The sequence below is a fragment of the Poeciliopsis prolifica genome, unplaced genomic scaffold (assembly GCF_027474105.1).
Source record: "Poeciliopsis prolifica strain line A6 unplaced genomic scaffold, Auburn_PproV2 SCAFFOLD041, whole genome shotgun sequence".
NCBI classification, from domain to species: domain Eukaryota; kingdom Metazoa; phylum Chordata; class Actinopteri; order Cyprinodontiformes; family Poeciliidae; genus Poeciliopsis; species Poeciliopsis prolifica.
In genome coordinates, this window is record NW_026562416.1 from 5,193,523 (window position 1) to 5,219,153 (window position 25,631).

A 25,631-nucleotide genomic window follows, 5' to 3' on the forward strand; every position below is an offset into this window, starting at 1 on the left:
ATCATTATAACACCACCGTCATTTCCATCACCCCCAGAGATCTGGATCTTTTAAGCTGTGCTAAAACTTGCTGCAAATAGTGAAAATTTCTTATTTTTCCTCAGGCTATTTCCTCAGGTCAAACCTCAAGAGACTGACATATAAAATCATGAGCTGAAAACTGCCAATATGTATACGATTCAGTCTGATATGTTGAAATCCCTGTTGAACTGCCTGCTGATCTCAACAGCTGCATAAATGGATATAGAAAGCAATTGTTTGCTTTAGATATGAACAGTAAGGGTGGCATGGCTTGAAGGGCATCATGAGCTCCTACTGTGAATTGAAAATCAATCGATGAGTTTCAACCTGGTCTAGTTTGGATAATATTTGCCTTATTGGAGATTCAGTCATTTGTTAACTTTTGCCAGCCTGTGTGTAACAAGGCAGCCTTTTGAGGCTGGACTGCAGGTGGAGAATAACATTGTGGCAGTAAGTTGGAAACAGCGAAGATATATTCGTCCAGAGCAGCGTCAAGAACAAAACCACAGGGGCCACTGCAGGATTAATTAGTCCCAGCTGTGAAGGACAGAACCACCTTTAATTCAGAGTGGATCTCAACTTATCAATCGCCACTTATAGAAATAAAACAGCTTCCACCAAATAACACATTTCTGTTTACTTTTTATAAATATTTTACCCTTACACCATAAGGACCATTATAAAATACCACAAAAAAATGCCCACATTGAGAATATAGAGCTACTTCATAAAAAAAAAAAAAAAATAGAAGAAAAAAAAATGCTTACTTGCACTACCAGAGGTGATGTCAGGAAGTATCAGAAAATAAAGGTCCTGACCCTGGAACACAGGACCTGCTGTCCACCATGTTTTTAATGCTTCCCTGCTGCTGCACTATTGGCTTAAATGAATGGGTGATTAAAAGGCTTCAGCAGCTACTGGAGGCATGTAGAAAAGGTAATTAAATCATTATATTCGTGGGAAAACATCTAAAGCATACAGTGGTTCCCTTAGGACCAGGGTTGGGGACCATTGTAGTAAAAAAAAAATAATCCTGGATCTCTACAGAAACAGGAACAAGAAATGACAATGGCACCAGGCAAACCGATCACAGTTAACAGAAAACAGCTGAGGCAGAATGCAGGCAGAGGAACTGATGACAGGAGACTAATTAACTGAATCAAAACTCAAAGACTCTGGGAATAAAGGTGGGAAAAATGAACACTTATCAAACAGAATTAAATCTAAATCCACAAGAATAAATTCCAAAACTAAATACAGAGGAATTGATCAAAATGGAGAGACCTAAATTAATATAAATAAACAACAAGGAAATGATAAAAATACAAACACAAAAGTTAATAAAGAGCAAAATAAAAAAAGCAAAAAAAGACTTTAATTTCTTGAGCTGTACTTGTTAAAAGGAAAACAGTGTTTCACCAAAGTTCAGAAATTCAAACATTTTTAACATTTTTTTATTACGTAGAGAAGAATTTCTTCATGCACACATACACAAGTGTGTAAGTTTTAGTTTTACCTTTATGTACCTACCAAACAGACATTGAGGGCCTGGAGGGCTTTCCTCTACACAGCAATCCGGTAAAATGCCAAGATGAAAGATACTGATGAGGAATTCAGCCATTTGATCCATGTGTTGGCAAAGGAATGCATGTAAAAGATGCTGGATAGTAGCCATACAGAATTTTGTTTTGGAACCCTTGGGCTACAGCTTCAGAGCTGGGGTCTGACCTACAAATTTTAGGTCCAAAACTAATGGGTGGGATGTCTTCTAATTCTGTGGAGGGGTGAAGACATGTTTATTTGATTAAAGTATTTTCTTACATTGCAACAAATGTTCAAAGTTTTACTGTGAGTTTCTTTCTCTCAACATCTGTGACTTTAGAAGGGTTGATCTGAAGAAAAATATTTGCCATCAATGACTTAATATTTAGAGTGAAACCAAGAATCCGCCTAAGTTCATTGCGGCAGTGTTGAGCTGAATGAGATCAGCAGATCTCTTAATAAGACTAATGAATGTCTTCTGAATACATACACACAAAAATAAAATAAAAACACCTGTGTTACTGATATTTGCTAACACCAGGCTGTGCGTTCTTGCAACATGTAAAAAACAAGAGTCTTTCTGTTTAATCTCTACACAACAGTAGATGTAAATTGCTCTAGGGAAGTCCCGGTCCCACCTATAAATGCACCCGAGAAGTTATCTTGATCATTGTTTGTGTCATTAGGACCAGATGCTGACCTGCGTGTTTCCTGTTGTTTTGGAGCAGCTCTGGATCAAAGCAACAACTCTCCAGCTGCATCGCTGTTGGAAATCTGCTCCCCGTTTGCAGGCATGTCGACCAAAGGGGCGACAGGTTCTCTGCTCCGTCTGCAAAATTTCAAAACATGGATTTATGATGTCATAAATTCTTTTGATTCTTCCAGTGAGAGGATCAATGATGATGTAAACATTGGCTTGTTTTCATGCACTTTTTATTGACCATAACTAGCCAGGAGAAAACTCTTCCATTTTCTTATGTCTGCACCAAATTACTCCTATATATAATAGGAGTAATTTGAAAAAAATGAAACTATAATCCAGCAAGCCTCTCTCAGAGACAGAGCTACAGGTTAGTGTGTGAAAAGTAAGCGTAACTCAAAGCTTACTTTTTTACATCTATGTTCCATTTGTTGCAACATAGAAATTTCATCTTCAATTTAAATTGTACCAAAGGTAGTTATTTAATAAATCCTTGGGCCACAAAAGCTTATGTGTTAGAAAAGTGTCTGAAAATGCCTTTGTTGTCGGAAGGATGTATAACAGACTTTTAAATTATGATATTAATTCATGTCTTTGCTGTATAAAAAATCTCTCACATTTACAGTGGTGCAAAAGTAAATGTAAGAAAAACAAAACAAAGTAGTAACATCATTGTGAATTACAAGAAAGTTCATATCAGATGTTTTGCTAATGAAACCTAAAGTGCGCTGTGCATGTTCATCCTCAGTATATCTGCATATTAAAATGGAAAAATTGATTGAAATAATGGCAAACCTACTAAAGGAGGGAATTAACCCGAGAAGCAGGTATGGTAACGCTGGGACAGCTGCACAGATCCACTGCTTAAGTGGGATAATCCAAGTACAGGAAAATTATCAGTCATGCACACCATGAATCAGACCTTTATGGAAAAGCAGCAAGAAGAAAGAATGTGTTAAAGGAAACCCATTAGAAGGACAATCTGCCTTTTCTGAAGAATAGGAGAATGGACCGGTCTGAGGCAAGACTTGAAAAAACTTTCTTACTGGCTCTTTCCAGTCACTCTGACTCATGTTCAGACGTTTAGTAAGAAATAGTAAAAAAAAAAAAAAAAAAGATTTTGAGGATTTTATGATTTTTGTTTCATTTTGACAAACATTTTCCCAGATCTTTGTGACGATTTATGCTTTTAAATATCAAAATTCACAATCCCTTATCTTAAAATACACTACAAAATGTAAAAATAAGTAAATAAATAAAGTTTAAAGTATGAAAATAATTTTGCAGGGCACTCTACATTTATTTAGCTTTTGGGTGTCAGAAGAAATCCAGATGTCAAGAGTGAAGTTCTCAGTTATGTCATGAAACCTGCAGCTGTGTTTTTTGGACATTCAAGTGAAAAGTGGATACAAAGTGACAGCCAATCATCACCGAATAGTAAATGAGATCATAGGCTGGGAAAGAATGACAAACCTGGCAAACTCAAACACTGAGAGAGCGTGAAATCAGAGCATCTGTCAGAAGCTTTTATCTTTACCATCCACTTCAAAAAGATTTTTTTAACCACTTAAAATTGTAGACTTAGTCAAATTTATGATGTCAAATTTTAAGTGGGAATTATATATAATTTTTAATCACTAAAAATGTAACATTTTGAAGTTCTCATCTTTGTTCTTTTATTTCTTTGATCTAGACTTTTAGATTTTATAAGCACATCCTTATTTACTTTATTCTTTTGATTCATTTGAAAAAACTTATAAAATAAACTTGCTAATTTCCATAATGCAGTTAGCATTATTTAAAAATTATCCAACTTTTTAACAATTAACAAAAAACTGACTGACTTTAGAAGATGACTGCATCACATTAGTGATGGAGGGTTCACTCACAGCTGTTAAAACTATTGGTGCAAACCTGTAACGTCCGGCTGTGAGGGGGAATACGTTTATTTGGGACACATGACTGCATCGCACAACCCTCCTCACTTCCAAACCCTCTCCACCAGAAACATGGCTGCCTTATTAATGATTCCCTGGTGGAAGTTCCTTCTGTTATTGTCCCTCTGATGAGCTCATATCAGAGAAAATATGTTTACTGAAATGATGGATTAAAATTTTAAGGGCCAGTTAGTACGTCATATGAACGTGACTCATGAGAAACAAGTTGAAAGAATATCAGACACATTTCTCCCTGGACTCTTCAGAAAAACAAAAACCTGGGGTTACCCTGATATGTGCAGCAGCAAACCCTTTGGTCCCTGTGATATTTATAGGTTTGGACAGTAATGATGTTTTATTATTACCCAAGTTTCAAGACTGAGGATTTGCACTATGTGTAAGTTTATAGTCAAAAGTAAAAAAGCATTTTTCAGAGAAAACTATACTCAACTGTGATAAAGTTGAGTCACATCACTATGAAGAGCAGAGAGTTTGAACATTTTGGTTCTAAGTTTCAAACTCCCTTAAATCTGTGTGCTTGCCAATTTTTCATCTTCTTAAGACTGAGCTGCTTGTTGCAAGGGCTTAAAGTTTTAGCTTATTTCAATGTATGGAGAATGTTGAAACTTTCATCCATAAAATTAAAAGAAAACCAAAAAAAGACTTGGCATGTGTCATTTAGTTTAAAGATAGGGATAAAATATGGTGTGGTGGCATCTGGGACCGCAGTGGAAAAATAGAGTGATGTGGTTACAAGCAAGGGGTCTGTGGTCGAACGACTTTCATAACGGATGGTCATAATACAGGAGACGTTCTCCAATGATTGTTAATGACGCATGAGATGGACAGAGTAATGCCGGTTATGAAAGCGGAGAATAAAAGAAGCTGGACAGTAAGAATGAAGTTATAAAGGATTTATCCTTTAAAACTCCAAAGTTTATTTCCATTTGTTCCATCGAATCATTGAGTGTCTGAGAGAAATTAAAGGCATCTGCTCCTGCCGGATGGCTTTCTGCTAGAATTACAGTTTCTTTGCTTTTGGAGGCATTTATGAAAACATTTCTGGTCAATAATTGAAGTAATTTTGTTAAAAGACAAGCAGTATGATCACCTGCCTAACAATGTGACCTGCTCTCAAAACAGACCGGTCCATGTGTTACTACCGACAGACCTCAGAAAGTCTGCTGTGGTGTCTGGTAACAAGATCTGTGATGGTCACTTACATACCTAATACACAAATAAATTTAGAAACAATAATAGATGATCTGGTCCATATGATCACTTAAATTTAACATTTAAAATACCCGACAGATTCAAAGGGTAAATAGTAGAGAAATTAACCAGATCACATAAATCATACAATGAAAACTAAATATATCCAATAATCGAATTACAATAAGAGTTTGAGGGGGCTTAGCTCTTCTAAAATAGCAGGAATTGGAGCTACACTAAGTCCTCTGTTGGATCCTATCAGAGGTTCACAGCTGTTCCTTCCTTGGACCATTTTTGACAGATACTAAACACCGCAGAATGGAAAGGCCCACAAAATCTGCAGTTTTGGAGATGTTTACAGCCAGTAGTACAGTCACCACTATTTGTTCTTTGTCAAACTCCCTTTAAGCGTTATGCTTGCCAATTTCCCCCTGCTTCTAATTTATCGATTTTACAAGCTCCACTTGCTGCCTAATATATCCAACCTACTAATCCAAGGAAGAAACTATTGTTTACTTTACTTCATAAATTATGTTTTGTCAACTCAGTGTATATTGCACCTTATTTACAATTTACAGTTCTATTTCTGTGTTCGTTAATGTTCTTTCCATGAAGCTTGTTTTGTTGGCTTATACTGAATCTGCATGTACTTTCCATCTTGGTGTCATATTATGTTATTTACAGGTGCTGTATATTCATAAAATGCACACAAATAAAACAAATAACAAACATGTTTTGATAAATTTACATCATGTGAAAATGCTATTCCTACAGCTAAAATATAGTTTGAGTTCAAAACCCATATAATGATCATTAAAAGCTCAAAAAAACAAATAAGAAATTATTTATACACTGCAAGACATTTGTTGTCTCATTCCTCTGAAAATCTGCCATATTCATTGCCTCTTTTCCTCTTTCCATCAAATAAAGTCTTTATTTTCCAGCCAGGACGGTGATATTGCACATCAGCCAAAGAAAACAAACACTTTCTTTCTCAGAAAACAACCGAGACACACAAGCCTGGTCTCTGCGAAGACTGCGAGGTTTCCACACACCAAATAGTCAGATCTCTGTGCCAGAGTTTGATTCTGTTTTTACAGAAAATCACAGCTTTTCCACAGGATTTTTGGATGTAGTTCAAGGATTTGAAAGCCGGCAGTAAAAAATAATGACGAATTTGACCCCTGCCTCATAGTTTTGGTTAGTGGTGGATTACAAAATATTTTCTTGTCTCTGGTTATTATTCTAAGGTGGAATTCAATTTCAAGTACATGAGCGGAAATAATTTACACTTTTGCAAGACAGGTTTGTGGTAGAGGGTGAAAATTTGGTAAAACCACCGAATGAAAAATGAGCTGAACATTAAAACACATTGGATCATCCACAAAGTCACGACTTCTACTTACAAAGGAAAACATTTGATTCTTAACTAAATAAATCTATGATGTTTACCTGCAGAAGAGTGCAGAAATATTATATAAAAATCACAGTTTATGATCCTTTCCTGGCCTTTCAATCCACGTCTATCCTTACACTATCCTTATTGTTTCGATCTGAATCGCATGCATTAGATCAAGTGAATCCAGATAAGTCAGTGGTTGTTTACTTTGCGGGTTTCAAGTGTTGCAAAAGGACTTTTTTCTCCCATCGTGAGGCTGGAATTCAGCTCTAGCTGCTGGACAACACTCCTTATATTTTAGGTTTACCACACAAGCAGCTTGGCTCACAAAGACCAGACATGTTTCTGACTACCTGACTTTCAGTTTATCACCAGCAGCTGGTAAAAAGCTCCCACTTATAAGGCGTCTTAGAAGGAAAATAAAATAAGACTTTTTTTTTTAATTATCCAAAATATTTATTTCTTATTATATATTTGTCATTTTCTTCTTGTATCATCATCAAAAGACATTTACAGACACATTTCTACAAATACTTTTTTTTTACTTGTAAAATTTTAAATACAGATAAAGCTAAAAAAACTAATATTAATTATTTGTTTAACCATTTTCAATGTGACACTTGTCAACTTGTTTCTCCAGGTACAACTAAAAACAGCTCCTCTTTGAATTATTTTGCTAAGTAATCCTGCGGTGTCCTGTAGTCAGAAAATGTAGATCTTTTCTACACAATTTTGTAGATGCTGAACATTTCTATCCGTCTTCTTTGCAAAATTACTCAGCTCTGATCACATGTAGATCAAATGGAGCTGAAGTAATTGTTAACAGCAATTTTCAAGTCTTGCCATAAATTCTCAATCATTTCTGTCTGTTTATAAGCAAACAAGTAAAGAGCCATTTTATAACTTTGTTGACTTTAAAGCCTTTATTGTAGCTGTTGTTGTTCCCCAACACACAGAGCCTATGTCTAAAAAATGATTTCATTTAGGAAAAGACTAAAGATTCTCAAGGGGTTACAACATCATGTATAAACCTGTAAAACTGTCATTACCAAGTACAAAAAAATTACTTTTTCTGCAGCAAACGAATGATCTCACAGCCCCACTTAAAGGACAAAATTACTGGTCAGAAATTATATGTCATAGAAAACTTTTTATACATATTTCACAGTCAGTGCTGTTTAAAAAGTGAATAGACCTATAGTGTTAGTTTTTGCCAATAATTACAACTCACAGCTGTAAATGTAGCAGTTTAGTGTTTTCATTTCCAGCCTCATTGGAGTTTGAAAGTCCAGAGTTTGAGTCAAATTTACAGCTTCTGTTCTGCAGCAGTGACATGAGGACATTACGTTATACAGGCCTGTTTGCTCCTGGTGAATGAGAACAAACATTGGGTAAGAGATTAAACCGGAAGACATTTTTTAAGCACTTAAATTGTGTTAGTGTAAATGTAAATGACTAAATCACAACAATTATCATGCACAGAACATTGTTGTGCCATTAGTAATCCAGCCAGTTCAGGATTACTGAATGGAGCATATAAAGTCTCCATAAACTCCTTTAATTGCACTTTATTGTTTATTATTTTAACAAGCAGGTAATTATGGGGGCATTATGAGTTTACGAACACCCACTAAGCGAATGTCTTGATGTTTAACGGCAAGTTTTTCTGGTTACCTCATAGGAAACAGATGTGTCGTCCCTAAAGTAGACCAAAAACATACTGTACGCCCGTCTTCATAAATTTTCTTATGTAAATAGATCTGTTTATTAAAAAAAGCAAATAAGCAGTCTCTAAGGCCAAATCAACACCAGACTTAAGTCATCATTCATCATTGCTATCATATGGTGAAAATAATCTTATCGACTCTGCAACGATACACAACTGTGACAGATGTTGGCCTCATGAGTTTGCCCTTCATGAACTTGTGGATAAAAAAGATTAAAAAAAGAGAAGGAACGCAGACAAGACACTAAAACATTGTGGCTCTGAGCCGTCTGTCATCAGCTGCAGATTTAAAATCTGTCGAGTATTACAGGAAGAAAAACTGAGTCGTAAAACTAGACAGCAAAGTAAAAACCATCAATGAAATTATCCACAAACACAGAAGATACAAGTTTTCTGTCAGGCTAAATCATGACCACAAAAACAAACAATTCAGCTTTGGGGTGACATGAGGATGTCGTCCATGCACAGAATAAGAATATGTGTTCAGAAGCATGCTGCCTTTTATTTCTCATGTGTTCAACAGAGCCTGGACTGAATTTAAACATTGTGATATAGATCCTTCCTACTAAAATATTTTGGTTCAGCTTGATCTTATAAGCTTCACATTACAACACGACCTCAGCCACTGACTGCGAATCATGAAGTCAGCCCCGTTGAGGCTCATTTTTCTTCTGGGGAAATTTAAATCATGTTTGTGTTCACCTGTGATTAATGTTTCCTGAGTCACTCTCTTGCTTCTTCACATCTGTCTGACAGCAGCTCACCAATCTGCAGCGTCCAACCGCCCCCTGCTGGTTGGATTATTTACTACTTCCTCTTATCAAACAGATCCTGCTTAGGTTATCTCACCAAATTATGATTGGATTTGAAACATTAAATGTGATACTATTTGCTGTGCTTATCAATAATTAGAAAAGTTGATATTAGCACAAACTTTTCTAAACTAATTAATGTTGCAACTAGATATATTGCAGTAAATTGGAATATGCTTTTCAATAAAGCTTGTCAGGTTAAAATTATTGCTTGAAAATAGCCCCTAATATTCTAAATTTAATATTTATATTCTAACGAATAAAGTTTGGCAAAGAGCCTAAAGGGGGAAAAAAAGAGTTGTTTGAATAATAAAGTAAGAATTTTTGTTTTAATTTTAAAATTTAAGGGAATAAATGAATCAACAATTTCTTAAACTGTTATAACAAATTTAGTCACAAGTTATACTTTTTTAAAATTTAATAATTAATGCAAGTAAAATTGCCAAGAACATACCGTTACTTTTCAGACGTCTCAATTTTAATCCCAAACATAGGTCAAAAGGGCAAAAATCTGAGTGAAAAAAAGCCAACTTGTCCATTTCAAATGAACAGAAAGTCAAATATCATATTTACATATTTTCCTTACAAGAAAAAGTGCATAATGTTTATCATAACAATGTTCTTGCACTGCAAATGTAAATATAAGTTTTGAAACATCTGAACACAGCAAGAGAAAAAGAACCAATTCAAAATTGTTTCCCAAATCTTTTCAACTTCAATTTTAATGGTGTTAAAATGTATTTAAAAATGTTCAGTCATAACATTGTTAAATACATTATTCAGTATGAATATGGAATGATGATCCATTTTCTGTTATCTTTACTGTTTTTGAATCATTTATAAACGCGGTCTAAAATTGTGAAGAGTAACTGTCCTGGACAGTTACCAGGCATGAAGTGATAACATGTCGACAGTAATCAGAAAACAGAAACTGAATGACCACTGTTTTATTGACAATGCTTCAAAAACTTTATACAAACCTCCCCCGCAATTCTTGACATTTTTGTCCCTCCCCATTTTCAATACACACCATCCTATTACAAATAAAAAAAGGCCCTTCCTACTTTATGTTAACTTCTTCTTAGCATACCTTTATACAAATCAGAAAATTATTTAAAAAAACAAAAGAACAAACTGATTTGTAAATTTTTTCAATAGTCTAATGAACAGTGAACTCCAAACGTTTTATGGTCGTGTTCAAACAGAACCCAGCAGCAAACTGAAGGCTTCAGAAACATAAAAAAAGTTAGAAACGTGACTGTCAATAATAATACAAGATAATAGTAAAACTTGAACCTGAATTGTTTCATCTTCTGAAATACAAAATTGAAAATCCATTTCAATTGTATGCACCCGTTTCTTAGCTTTTTAATTTTGCCTCAATAGAAAGAAAACATTTTTAAAATATGTCCCTGGGGAAATGCATGTCAAAACATTTCTTGCAGCTTCTAAAACCCAGTAGAAATATTTACATCAAAGCTGCACAAACTGAGATATCCTCCAGCTCAAGTATACACCTACAGTTTTCATCCATCATGCACAGCGGGTGGGTTTGATAGATGAAGATTATGAAGTGATGCGAGAGTCTAATATTACATTTTGCATTCAGCTACAATGGAACAGGATGAAACTCAGGTCCCAGGTCAGAAATCCTAAATTATTCAGTTTCTTTCAGGCACTAATAGTTCTTTCCTTTAAAAATTAAAAAGAAGAACTCAATTTTATGATTTCTATGTACAATCATAAAAAGAATATGAAACTAATATAAGTTTACACTTACAGATTGAGAGGCTGACTGGTCCACTGGACACAACATGTAAATATAAAATATTACATTTCCAAGACAAAAAAAAACTTCACAGGTTTTCTCATCTTTTTACTTTTTGTTGTGAAAAGAGAAATATAAAAATTTTTAAATGTGACAAAATACAAGCAAAGTATCAACACTCATATTTACAGATATTAAATAACATAAAAAAACAGACAATGATAAAAGTGACAGCTGATGCAGGAGGCAGGCTGTTTAACTCAAAATTAGTAAAAGATTTCAGAGTTATCATAGAAAAAAACAAATAATCTTCGCCTCACTTAAGTTTTTGTTTTTATATTAGTTGTTTTTATTTAAAAAAAAAAGGAAAATAAATATTTTGACAATCAAATGGATAAAAACTAAGGGTTGAAAAAATCTGCAGGCTCAAATCTTGCGGTGGCATAACTCTTGAACACATTGAACAAATTGTTTCTGATGAAATTAATTTCTACACCACTGCTCAACTTGAACAGGAGGTGGCATTCATATAGAGTATGTTTGCTGGGAAAACAAATCAGCAAGACTCCTTTGTAAAAATGTATGCCTTAACATTTACAAAAAGAACAAATAAAACAACTCTGTAATTTTTTTTTTAACCAAATAGTGTTCGCCGTCATGCAACAGCTGTCAGTGTTGTGTCAAATAATCAAATTCATGAAACACTGTATTTACAACAAAATGTAAAGGCCTTAAAGATTCCTGTCTTTTTTCCAGATAAAGAAATACAACATTTCTGCAGTTTTATTGATCACAATGTATATAAATATGTACATCATGTCTCTTTTACTGGTTAGATCTATATGCCTAGAATCCCCCAAAATGAAAGTTTTAAACCCTGAAACCATTAAAAAACTCAATACATGACACTGAAAACATTTCATGTCCTGAAACCTGAATATAATCTCTAAACATGGAGATCATATCGCAATAACTTCTTTTCTTCGTGACTTTAGTATGTCTGCAGAACCAAAAAGTTGACGGGTTTAAATATGCAACGTCCACAAGAACTTCAAAATGTGGCCCCATCAAACTGAACAGTCCGGTAGAGAGTCAAATTTAATAAAGATTTGACTGTCAAAGGGAAACAACCGAGTAGTCTGGAAAGAAAACTGGAACTGATCAGTTTGATTCACTTTCACGTGCTGGCGGTGCCCTCTTTGTCTTTTTATTTTAAGGAATAGATCTGTCTATTTTGACAGTATTTTATGTAGTCCTGTCTGTGCCAGTCGCTGATGAAATGCAAGAAAAACTCAGACTTTAACACAACTTAGTTCGATTTTAACCATCTCTGAAATCGTTTTTGCTTAGTGAAGAGATCTTAAAAAATTTCTTTTGATTCTTCATGCGAGTCACCAACCTTCAACCATCAGACTCGCCTCTGTGTCTCCTCAGACTCCTTCTGATTGGCCGATCAAGTATTCGGGTGTTTGAGTTCGGGCGGGTAGCGGCTGCCTTGGAGAGGGGTTTGAAGATGATGGGTGGTGCTGGTGGCGCCCTCTGAGGGAGGTGTTGTTGTTATGGTGATGGTGGGCACCATGCTGGGAGGCGGGCGGAGGAGGGGCGGGTTCACGAAGAGATGGAGGGACGGCAGAGGACTTTATGGGGATGATGCGAGTGTCCATGACCTCGCAGTCGACCTGCATCATCATCTCGTAGCCCTGAGACGAGTTGTAGAGACTCTCTGAGGAGGACGAGACCGGAAAAGTCAAACCCAGCAACCAGGTCAGTAAACGCATCATGCATTGTTCTTCAGATGTTTTAAATATCATCCAGACAAACTCACCATTAACAGATATGGCTGGCATCACCAGAGACATTTTAGGCCGGCTGGTTTTGTTATGGCTGATGGCAGGGAGTAACAGGTGGTCCTGCAGGAATCAACACATTTTGATTGATTGATATCTGATATTTAAGATCTAAAATCATAAACTGGAACCGAGATGTTTTCAATAGTCTTACCCTCCGGAAAGACACGACGTAGAACGTGTCTTCCCTGCGATCAATGGCGTCCAAGAAGTCGCTGTAGGTGAGCTCAGGACCAGGAAGTACCCTCAACTGACTGCAGGGGAAGCCAAACAAGAACCAGAAGAACCAGAAGAAGAAACTTAAAAACTTAAACCGAAATATTAATATTCTGTTTACCAAACTCTAAGGAATATGGCAAAAATGTTCCGTTTAGTTAAAAATCAAGCACGACGGATAAGGAAACATTTTTAAAAACATATTAAGAGATATGATGGCCAAAGCCAAAGTCCAGTAATAAGATGGAATCATTCAGTAATTATTGTGAACATATTTAATGTTTCCAGTCTCAGAAAAGAGAAACAAAAAACTGATTTGAACTTTAAAACTGCTTGTAATATTTGTTAAATGAGATAATTCAATGTAGTTGAGCTCCAAAAGTATCCATAATACTCATTTAGAATTTGATTACTTCAATGTTCAAATTATTAATTTAGAACAACTGAATTTCTTGGATATTTATAAGATAAATTTGGTATTAATAATTTATTTTCAGTTTCTTTTTCACCCGTAGTCTGTCAAATGAGAATAAACTCATCTTCTTTACTCATAGCTAAGTCGCCTTCTTAGTAACAGTCTTGTTTACATTGAGGAGTGTGTGTTTGGTTGTACCTTTCTATGGAGCGGTGAGCCTGGATCGGCAGATATCTGGAAATGTTTGCCTTCCTCAGGTGAGCTTTCTGTTTCAAAAGAAATACACAAAAAAAGATTTGTCTTGGTTATTTCAAGTCAAATCCTTTACAACTGAAACTGTATTTATGTGCTGCTGCCTTCCCAGGCTAATAAAGTACTCCAAAAGAGACTTTACTGAATCCTTGTTAACTAAACCATTTTTAAAAGGTAGATACACTTGTTTAAATACGAATATTTCTCACCTGGGTGATCTTTGCTTTTTTGGCCGTCTTTGCTTTTCCTCCAGACTTCTTTCTGTCGATTTGATGTCGATGAACCCATCCTCTTAGCTCGTCTGCGAGCCTGGAGTCACAGAGATTTTCAGTTTGAGCTGCTACGCAAAAAAAAGTTTTATTTCTCTTTTTATTTATTTATTTTTTTAAATTAGCTTTATTGTGTTCATAAAAAGTGAGAACTATCCCACCAGAGATTAGCACATTGTTTCACAAACCCCGTCTGTGAAACAAACAGGATCTTTGTGACTGCTATTTAACATTTACTAAAGAAATGACAAAAGAATAATAAATACAGAATAAGGTAATTCAAGTTTTACTTGTGATCTGGCCTGTGCAGTTTGAGGGCTTTAGACATTTGTTACAAATTTCTCCTTTGGAGATGGTAAAAATGAAGGCATGATAAAACAAGATATTTCGTCCAGCGCAGGACTGACCTGAGAGACTCAGAGCGGTTGAACTGTCGGCAGTCTGAGGAAGTGAAGTAACGTTCGATGTCTGGCAGAACCAGATCTTTCATGTCACTGAACATGTCACTCAAGTTTCTGCCCAACAACCAGAAAATACAGGACAATGGTTAGACACTAAGAAAGATGCTCAGAGCAATAAGATAAATTATCACATTTTTTACAAAAATTAAGTCTGTGCTTTAAAATAAATTTTCTTAGGTAAAGTTGGAAAAACTCTTGCAGAGAAACTCTATGCTCCACAAGTGAGAAGTGGTTGGGTGTCTAAATAAAATGCAGGTTACTGCAATGATAGCAATGAGTTATATAACAGGGTACAACAGTCAAGGAACACAATGAGAACTGTGACACCAAAATGAAAATGACCAAACATCATCATTTATCCATTGAATAAAAGAAACAAAAATAAGATAACTTAAGTAACCAAATCTAGCATTTGAGTTTTTAATGGTTGTTTAATAAAAATTAATTGACTACTATCAGCATTTATTCTGCAATAACTTTTTATCCTCTTAGTACATTTTTTCACAATACTTCAACCAAAAGTACTTATTGCAAAGTCCTTTGAAATATGAGCAACACAATAATATTGACACAATCATACATTGAGTAGCTCTTAAATAAGGGTCAATGTATTGCTAAAAAAAAAAATTTACATTCTACATCAGTCTGTGTTTGTTAGCATAAAGTGATATTGGGTTGTGAAAACAGTCGCCTTCAGTGTAATAGCTCCTTTGGAAGTGGAAGTTGTAGCCTCAGTTTATTCCACTGCATGTCAAGATAATGTGTTTACAGCCAGTCTATTGATTTGCCTCACCGGAACTGATAAGACTCTGGAGCGTATCTCTCTGCCTCTCCTCCCTTCCATCGCTCATCACCGACGGACTCCGGTTTCTCCGGTTTGTCCTCAACTTTCTGGAGAGGTTGAGAATCAGTCTGGCGATCCTGCTGCTGTTCGATCTCCAGCAACCGGCGACCCGTATAAGACACCAGATCTTCCTGCAGACTAGCTGACAGCTTCCTGTCAGTGATGCTGCAGCGATAAACACCAAAATCGTTTAAACCTCAAATACAACTGTTGTGGTTCTTCCATATATTCCATACAGGACAATATAGTTTGTGTTTTTAAATTGTAAAAACAACAATTGGACATAGAATGACACAGTAACAAGCTGAGATGCTAAACTAAATCATATCATCCTAATATTTTGAAGAAAGCTGTGAGCGGATACCTGACGGGGCCAAAGCTGAAGGTCATGAACAGCAGAACCGCCATGACACACACTGCTCTCTTGTTGCTTGCAGAGTCGCCGTTCTGAAACATAAAGAGCATAAAAATGGAAATGTTGCTTCACACATGCTGAATCTCATCAATGTGTAAAATCAGCTTTCTATTTTGCAAATATGTTCATTTTGCTATATACGTACTAAAAAAAAAGCCTGCATGATTTACAGTTTTGTTTTTTTTAATCAACAGGATTAGCAGGTTTCTCTGTTTCTTGTGCGTTTTCCCGTCACTCAGTCTTCAGGTCTTGTTATTCAAGTTTCCCTGTTTACCACATGCTTCTTCCTCTTCTTCAGGTGCAAAACCAACAGAGTGGAAGAAAAAGCTGCTCTCCATATGTAGTTTTAAAGACATAAACCTTATCACACAAAATCAGAGGCTTGGTAATTTTATTACACATTTTTGTTTCCATTACTGTAACTTGTTCTTTCTCCTTAAGTTCCCCTACATAACTGTCTCACCACCACTCACCTCTTTCGCAGCCAGTCTCTCCCTCAGCGCCTGGTTCTCCTTGCGGAGTCGTTCGTTCTCCTGCTGGGCTTCCCTCAGCTGAGCCTCCAGATTCTGCAGGTATTCCTTCTTTTTCTTTCTCGACTGGCAGGCAGACTCTCTGTTTTTTATCATCCTCTGTTGCCGCTTTAGCACCTTCATCTGTGCAAGGAAAAATTTGAAGAGAAAGAAAGTAGGCAGAAGTGATTCAGAATTCAAAATGGGAAAGAAATCAGCTGGACGAGTTAAAAATCAGCAGCAGAAATTGAGATCGGTAAATTTTTATGTCTATGTATAACTGAATATTTTTCTTTCTCTGAGTGACAAGAATAAAATAAAAAGATGTTTATAAACTTGTGAGTAATGAACTGTGGGTATTGATATTACTTTCAGCAAAACATTGTAGCCAGCCTTCAACCTGGCAGAGTTTTGTTTCAGCGTGAGTCACCGCATCCACCTACTCACATCAATGTCGTTGGAGTTGTTGCTGGGTAACGGCGTAGTCGCCGGAACGATGGGCTTGCTGTTTGAGGAGGCAGCTGGGCTGGAGCAGTGCTGAGGGATGCTGGGGGACACGGGCTCCATTTTCACAATAGCCGGAGCCGAACTGAGACAGACGGACGGAGAGAGGACGACTGGGAGGAGAAAAGGCGCTGCGTTAGCGATCAGACACAAAGCTAATTAACTTTACCTGGAATTTAGAATAAAAAGGACAAAAACTTGGGAATTTATCTGGTAGTTACATTTGATTTCATTTGAAAAATACTTAAAGATCTTCATTCTTTAATAAAATAAGAAAATGCATAATAACGGCTAACAGAACAATACTGTCCTACCGGGTCTATTCTGATCCATGGAGGGAAGCCCCTGCAGTATGAGGGTCTTTGCTGGTGCAGGGTTTTGGGGGACGGGGAGCGTAGCAGCAACACACACCGGTCGGGGCTGGATGGGAGGTTTAGTGCTCAGGATGGTGCTGGCTTTTAATGTGCTTGGCAGGACTGCTACAAAACACACACTTTTAGGTTATTTCACATCACAAAAACATATTGATATCAAATATATATTGCAGCAGTTTCTCTGTGTTGTGCACAACTGTTCTGAAATGCTTTCCTCCTTGAAAACACTACATTAAAATAACTAAATACTCTCTCCAGCATGTTACTGAGTTCAGAAGAAGCTTTTTAAATCAGTTCTCCCTTAACAACAAGTTTGAAGAAACAAGAAAATATTTCAAACATGGAGAACAGTTGGTGCTACAACTGGAAATAAAAACAAACAGTTAAGAACAATGTTACCAAATATTATTTTAACAAATAGGAATGTTTTAGTATCATAAAACGGCCAATATGGTTGTACTGGTCACAGAGTGACTTCTCAGCTACTCTGTTTATTTGGGGGTTAGAAACTACAACCATCTGCAAACAACTAAAAACCACAAAGCTATAGTTTTAGATGTACTTAAAATGATCATAATTGCCTATTTTAATAATTAGACACCAATTGCATGTTAATATGCAAATAGAAAACTGCCTTGTCACTATGACAGAGCCTAACCTCAGGAATAAATTTAAATAATTTGCATGATTGGAACTAAGCAGTCATTTTAATATCAGAGCTTACTAAGGAGACAGCAGCTTCAGGTTGGTAACTTTTCTCCGATTCTCAACACCAATCTTGATTTCGTTTTCATTTCAATATAATTTCTATGATTCTTGCCTAAAAAAGATATTTCCAATGAGGAAATATCTTTTACAAGATTTTTTTTTTATGGGTATAAAATTTCTAAAAAGTAGCATAGCTCATAAATATGCATACACATGATAAAACAAGATAATAACTGGACAGTTGGAACTATACAATCACTTAGAGATCCTTCATGCTTTCATTAAAGCTAATGAAGGTTACCCAAATGTCAGAAACTTCAACCTGTCCTAAATACCCAAAGTTTTGAGTTAATATATATGCAATATTTACAACTGTATGAGCTTGATCAAGAAAAGAACATTTGAAGTCTCTAAGACTGCAGACTGAGGTGCTGTTTAAACATTCGAAGGCCTTTCAGTATGAAGACTAGAAAAGTTCCATTTATCCAAAACTCCGTATTTAGTTACAACCCACCAAAGACCCTTCTTCAGAGGAGTTCCCACACCTATACAGTACTCCCACCATTGTATGGGGGCTGCCCCAGGGTCTGTGCACAGAATACCTCCACAAATGAGTGGAACACAGGGTGGAAGGTAAACCGAGCTCTCTATTCAGGCTCTAGCGCTGACAGCTCACAGATAAGTGCAGAGGAAAAAAAAAAACAAAACTGCAAACTAAACACATGTGGAATATCCAGTTTTCAGATTTGCATAAACAAAAGGTGTGGAGTACTAATGTAATCCTTGTCTAGTGCTTCTTATTGTCTCAATATAGAAGAATACTGAGTAAACAAATCGCATACCTGCAGTTTGTGTCTGTATTCCATTGATGACTGCTTGGACAGAAGTTAATGGGGTCTGTAGCTGAGTCTGGGTCATTATTGGAATCTGGGACTGGGGTGGGGGTACTCCTGTCGTTGCCACAGTTACCTCCATCGTCCCCAGCGGAGGAGACAGTACGTCTCCATACATGTACGGAGGAGTCGGAGGATTTTCGGCTTTAATTGTAACCTGTAAAGGAGATGGGACACAAATAAGCTTGTTTTCTTCCCTCCCAGTCAGATCATTACTCCAAATAAAAATGTGTTCTTAATCATTCACCTGGTCAAGTAAAGGTTAAATAAATGAAAATAAATAAAGATGGCCTCTTTACACTATGACTTTGAAATATATCTTCAGTTATTTTATTAGTTTCTTTTAATATTAAAAGATGAGCATCCAAATCATAACACAAACAGTTTCATTGGTCTATTTGTGTGATAAAACAGCCTCCTCGATCATCTGAAAAATCCCACCTGAGGGTCCGGTGATGAGGTCGAACAATCTGACTCCAGCGAGGAAGCAGGAGAGGGAGGCTCAGCCTTGACCTGGAACACTGAACAGAAACAACATAATTAGTGGAAACATTGTAAAAACACACTGTGCAAAGATTAGATTAGAAAAAACTCAACTTACACATTTCCACAGGGAGCGGCTCTGTCAGTGTCATCTCATTTTTTATCACCGAAGTGTTTCCTAAACAGAAACAAAAACAGCACACAAACAGAGATGGATGTTGTGACATTAAACAACATTATGACTGGATAAATAAAACCCTTTAAATGCACTTGCACCAAATTTATTATTAAATTAAGTGCAAAAACCTTTCAAAATTTTACTAAATGAAAATGTTCTTAAAGGAAAACAGAACAGATTTTTAGCAAATATTAATGGAATTCTTCAGTTCTGCCAAAAATAAATAATATTTAATAAACATGTCGACATAAATAAAAACTGAAGTTGATTCTTTGCCTGAATCAAAATAATTGGTTTTGTTCAAAAGGTAGTCTATCCATACACCTCCCACATACAATGAGCTACATAAAGCTAGTTCATGCAACAAAAGGCAGATCTGCTCATTGGACTGATTTCTGCAAAATCAATGTTCTCAACTGAGCTTCTTGAGTCAATCATTTACCATTTTGCATCAGCTGTTTTGCTGACTTTTAATAGAGGGATCATGTCCACCTTATTTTTAATTATTTGTGTTAAATTAACTTAAAAATGTTCATTTTGAGAAAAAAATAGCACCATGTTGGGATTTCAAAGAACCATGCAATCACATAAACACAAGCGAGCTTAAACTGTAAAGCTAGTATGTTTTTGATTAAAAGCAAGTGGTTTTCAGTATTAGAACTGTTATGTTTTTATTTTCACACTGTCCCTTAAGTCTCACTAAATAGGCATAAAAATAAAGCTTATAGGTGGAGAAGACCTGCAGATGTCGACAGAGTGACTCTGCTTCTAGTAGCTGAGGACAAAGAGTCTCGTGTTGCAGAGACGACTGATCCGTGAAACCAAAATGCTAAGCGATGTGATCCAAGCGCCCCGAGGTGAGAGCCACAGGCAACTGGACGGTGTGTACCTGTGAGAAGGTTGTCGTCAAGGTATCGCCATGGTGATGTGCGGTTATCAGGATCGAGGGTGAGCACGAGGTCATTGTCAAACTGTGAGGAGTTGGAGAAATAGAGAGTGAAGAGGAAAAAAGTCAGTAATCAAACATGTCCAAACAACTGTAGGGTTTGTGTGTCTCAGTCTGTGTGACTGAGTGTGTGTGCATGTTTGTGTTACTCAGCCAGGCAACACACAGCATCTGTCTGAACTGTGCCCTGACCATTCATCTGTGGGAGCTGCTGCTCCAACAACCTGATCCTAACTGTGTATAAACTCTAGAGTTTCACTCACACAAGAGTTTGTTACTGTATTCTGTATAGTTTTCTGCAGCTAAACTGGATGATTACAAGCATTTAAAAATAAAATATCTGCCTAAATAATTAAGACGGTGTATACATGAAGCTAAAATTTGGGAATTGACAACATTCACATTAAAATCAGGTTTATAGAACTCAATAACCTGAAGCTGTAACCATTCCAGTGCAGACTGAGTCAACAAACTGCAAAGAGATTCTATCAAAACCGTCACTAAACCAGTTCCTCAGAAAACTGCAAACTGTCTGCACTTTGTTTGACTTCTCAAACAAGTCAAACTTTGTTTGTTTTTATGAAAAAAAAGGAAAAAAAAGCACAAGATTAAAGGTTTAAACAGGATGTAGTTCGGCACTGTCCAGGAACAAGGATTCATGCCAAATCTAACACCTTCAAGCTCATTTGAACACATCTTAAGCAAACTAGTGAAACCATAGTAAAAACAATAAAATGTCCAACGTAAAGTAATGACAATTTCCCCCAGAAGTTTATTGAAATATTCAAGATTAGAAATAAATGCTAGTTAATTCATGCAAGTTTAGAGACTATTATCATATAGGGGGGTCAAATTGAGCAATGAATGCTGAGTGTCAGCTGCACTGAAACAAAAGCTGCAATGCAAAGACACATTTTCAATGACCGTACCGATGGGTCATATTTCAACCCTTGACTGAAGTCCCCGTCCTCTCCTTCCTCCATGCTCTCACACTTGAACAGGCAGGCATCTGCAGAGGAAACAAAATTTTCAGAACATCAGTAAAGCGCAAGGAATAAAACTCAGGTGCAGATGATGAAGCGAAAAACAAGGTGGTCCACGGCCAGAGGAGAGTCAAATCAGCCATTTTATTTGCATCTCTGAACATGTAAAAACGGTACTTAGGAACACTACCAAAACATCACCAAAAGTCATTCAATGCAACAAGAAAGAAACAAAACTGCGACACAAACAGATTCAGTCATGCATCAGTTTGGCAGAAAGTGCATGCAAATGTTCTTTCACAAGTCAAACCTCAAAACACAATTAGAGGAAAGCATATAACAAAAACTTTATTGTTATCCTCAAAGGTTTTGAACTAAATATTCAGTCTTCTCTCATAAACAAGTTAAAAGAACCAGGAGCATGTTTGTAACTTTCTGTCTGGCAAAACCTGAAACATATATAAATAGACCTGCCACAGCCAGTTGAAACATAATGTTAATTCATAGTTCATAACTGCATGAAACAGTTTAAAGACAGAATCCAGTTCAGTGAGGAGTTTTAGTTTTTACTATTTCATCTGTCTTCAATGGCACTGCCTATTCATTCTCTGCCTATAAGTAAATTAACTCTTTTGCAAACGATTTACAATGACAGTGACACTAACCATGTGACAATATCAATGTTTCTTACTTCATACTACATATTGTTTTAATTTTCTTACAGAACATTTTTTTCTATTATTTTGTTGCTGATATTTTTATTTTATATGGATAAAAAATGTTTTTTTCCTTCGCTCAGAATCTGAATTAACAAATGAGTTGTTTATACGAATGGGTGTACAACATTCCCTCTCACAAGTTAAACAGCCTTGGCTATAGGAATTTGAGAAGAATCAAATAAACGCTGATGAACTAGATTCCTCCAGCAAGGAGGAGGAGAAATCTCTGAGGTGACAAATATTTTAGAAAGTTACAATATTCACTCACACCAGCCAAACTGAATCTCAGGCAAAAGTGTAACAATGTACATTTGATTTTAATATCTTCATCAAACTCAGTGGCAAAGTAAGCTACAACCTGGAGAGATATTAACACATAAATGTGTCAACTACGAATCTTTATGAGATCACATCAGGAGATATGAAGACATGTTCCTATTTAGACTGGCACACAAGCACTGTTGTTTGTAAAAAAGCTAAAGCTATGCCTCATTTACAGGAAACAAACAAAGTGGTAGAAAATGGTACTTCTCCCATCATGCTTTGCGTTCTCTGATGAGCCACACACTGGACTTTGAAACTGAAATAAACAGGGGACACTTAAGCTTTTACTATGATCAGATTCTGTTAAAGAGAACCAAAAATTGAAAGAAACATTTTTTTAATCAGTTTTAAAACTCCACAAACAAATGATTATACCTACTGAAGTTAATTTGCATTAACAAACAAGTCAAGTAATTAATAAAAGTAAAGTATCTGTGAGGTTTTAAGTCTTTCCTGCTTATTACATGAAAGAACTCACCTTTTTAAGTTACTGAAAAAATAAAGAAATACAACATAATCTAGATAATCTCGCTAAAAAGCAGAAATATTGTTCATGAACTTTTACTTTTCTGTGTTATGAGAATTTGAAATTGCAGGAAATTGTAAATGTGTCTTCTGAAACAGTTCATGCAGCTCAAATCAAACTACATTTTGTCAGCCATAAGTAATGATTCACCTACTCTTAACCTCAATCTAGTCACGTTTACTGCTTCACTGCAAGGGACGAGCAATCGCTTTGTCCTTCAAGTCACAGTGAGCCGTAAAACTGCTCAGTTTGACTGTCAAATTTACCTAAAAGATCTGAGGCGAAGCAGGTTGACAGAGTTAAACAGAGAAACATATCAAGTCTAAACTTCAAGCTGCAAGAGCAAAAAACAACTCAACAAGAAGTCTCAAACACATCTACAGACTGTTCATTAGAAACAGTCAAAACCACCAACTAAAAATAAGGATGACTGATATCAATCTGTACATTGGTTGAGACGTGGTGGAGCCGACTGCTACAGTCACACTAGGTGGGAAAAGCGAAGTATTCAGGACCTTATGAGACTCTCAGTAAAAAAAAATTAAAAAGAAGAAGAATATTAAATAACGCAAGTAAAAATACATAAGTATCACAGTACACTTTATGTATAGCGTTAACATTTTTTTTAATACTAAAACAGAGTTGTAAATAAATATAATTTAAAATGAGTGCTGCAATGCCTACATTATGTCTTTCATAATGTATGCGAAAGTAAATTTAACTTTTTTGTCATTCTGGTCTTTATAATTCTGGTCATCACAAAAAAACCATTACAAGTTACACAATGATGTTAGCTGGTTAATTAGTCAAACTATTTGTTTCATTTAAATTTGTCTTTCTTGTAAGCTTTGGAAAAGAATAGTAGCCTTTATTCAGCTAGTTGACCAGCAGTCTGCAAAAATAAGTGGGGAATGGGGCAGAAGAATTTATCTTCCAGGAAAAAAATGTAGGCAGCTACAACTCTCACATCACATATGGATGATGAGACAAAATAGATTAAAATTTGGGCTAACCTTGCTAAAAAAAATTCGCATCACAACAATATGTTCTTGCAGCAGCAGTCAAACTTTGGCTTAGTTAATGTATTTCCATGCTAAGCTTTTTTTATTGCCAAATAGTTTTACCAAAATCACTACAGGAGTATATTTCACATGCTACAGCTGCAAACATGACTGGAAATGTGTTTTTCTGACCATTAGCAATTTAAAGTCTGCAACCTTTAGAGACGTTTTGATAAGTATTGTTGCATTACAAACACAGTGATGGACTGCAGGAAATAGTGGGAACTCTTTATCAAACAAAGAACGGGTTTAGATGAAAATCATGTAAGCAATAGCAAATTTTAAAGAGAAAAAGTTAGAGGAGGTTATATAAAACGTTCAATCACGTTCCCAGCCAGAGAGAGGCTGATAAAACAGCTACGTCCGGGTTAGAAGATTGAGGAAGCGAGTTCAGAGCAACGCTAAAACCGCGTGGACCAGTACCATAAACCAACTGAAATATAAATTACTGTTGTAAGATTCGGGAATAAACATTAAAAACGTGTAAAACTGAAATGAAAATCTTGTAACGCCCAGTTGGCCTCGCCTCGGTGCAGCAGTTAGCGCCCGCAGTTAGCTTGTAATGCCAATTTTACCCATTCATCTTCATTCATACACGGACTTAAAAGAGTCCTTACCCCAATCTTCGCTCGTCAGTAGGTTATCGGCGAAGAATCGGCTGTCCAGATCAGACAGTAAATCCGCAGTCATCGCCACAAAGGCGGTGTGTGTTTGGACAGCAGGAGTCTGCAGTCAGACGTGATAACAGCAGCTAAACAAGCATATACTCGATGAAACTCTAAGCTTTATCCACAAGCTAACGCGCTAATTCTAGATTAGGCCACCATTTGCGATGTGAAGTAATATAATTTATTTATATCGAGTAGAAAACTGTTTTTTTTTTCATGCCCTCCAGTCAAATTATCGATCCTTCGTTTCGCTTTGCATATGACAGAATAGGAAACGCATTTTCCAGAAAGTCACCGCCTACCGCCTCGTTGGTTTAGCCAATGAGAGTAAAGAAGGCTCTGATCGACACAGATAAGAACCAATGAAATAGCCGGAAGACTGTGATTGGGCAGCTAGTGAACCTACTGTTAAACAGGACCTTGTGGGACATCCCTTTAAAGATGATTCTGCCCAATAAGATTGCGGATTTTTGATTGACAAAAACCCTGAGCCAAACAACGCGATAATGTCCAGCGCAAACAAAAATAGTTACGAGAAGACTCACGTGGATTCAAGCGTTGTAGCAGAAAAACTGGCCTGTGTCAGACTAGGATGTTTTCCAAACATAAAGCAATTCATTGTTCATTTTAGAAAAAAATAAAAGAAACATTTACAAAACATTGATTTCTATGGGATTAGGACCAGTTTTGAAATGCTATGCATCTTGCGGGGCTGGAGGTGTTATATAACCAAACAGGGAAGAGATGATCACACTAACATTTTAAGCACAAGTTGCTTTTTCAGTGTCGAAAGAGCCCTCTAAAAATCAATTTCAATTTGCCAGAAGGTGAATCATGCACTGTAAAATCACAGTGGCTGTTGATTCATCAGAGGGAGAGTTTATTTGGAAAAGTAAGACACAGGACTCAATTTTTGAGT

The 25,631-nt window shown here is 36.3% G+C and overlaps 1 protein-coding gene across 2 annotated transcripts; it reads right to left on the minus strand.

The window, feature by feature from the left end:
- Positions 1 to 9,749: 9,749 nt before the first annotated feature.
- On the minus strand, positions 9,750 to 24,970 carry atf6b (activating transcription factor 6 beta). 2 transcript variants are annotated; one of them, XM_055054924.1, is made up of 17 exons: positions 24,662 to 24,970; positions 21,361 to 21,440; positions 20,375 to 20,456; positions 19,426 to 19,485; positions 19,266 to 19,345; positions 18,774 to 18,981; positions 17,164 to 17,325; positions 16,793 to 16,962; positions 16,310 to 16,489; positions 15,786 to 15,868; positions 15,371 to 15,586; positions 14,524 to 14,631; positions 14,057 to 14,156; positions 13,794 to 13,861; positions 13,119 to 13,218; positions 12,943 to 13,027; positions 9,750 to 12,840 (listed from the first exon to the last, which is right to left on the minus strand). In XM_055054924.1, the coding sequence occupies exons 1-17, from the start codon at positions 24,732 to 24,734 to the stop codon at positions 12,548 to 12,550; spliced, it is 2,148 nt and encodes a 715-aa protein (XP_054910899.1). In that variant the 5' UTR covers positions 24,735 to 24,970; the 3' UTR covers positions 9,750 to 12,547. The 2 variants fall into 2 exon arrangements, with proteins under 2 accessions (XP_054910899.1, XP_054910898.1); XM_055054923.1 differs by having other exon boundaries at positions 17,164 to 17,328.
- Positions 24,971 to 25,631: the final 661 nt, after the last annotated feature.

Coding starts and splice junctions, on each gene's coding strand:
- atf6b (XM_055054923.1), bottom strand. CDS start 24,734: ATGACTGCGGATTTACTGTCTGATCTGGACAGCCGATTCTTCGCCGAT. Junction 17,329..18,773: donor AATACAGACACAAACTGCAG/GTATGCGATTTG, acceptor TGTGTTTTGTAG/CAGTCCTGCCAAGCACATTA. Junction 13,219..13,793: donor GCTCACCGCTCCATAGAAAG/GTACAACCAAAC, acceptor CTTCCCCTGCAG/TCAGTTGAGGGTACTTCCTG.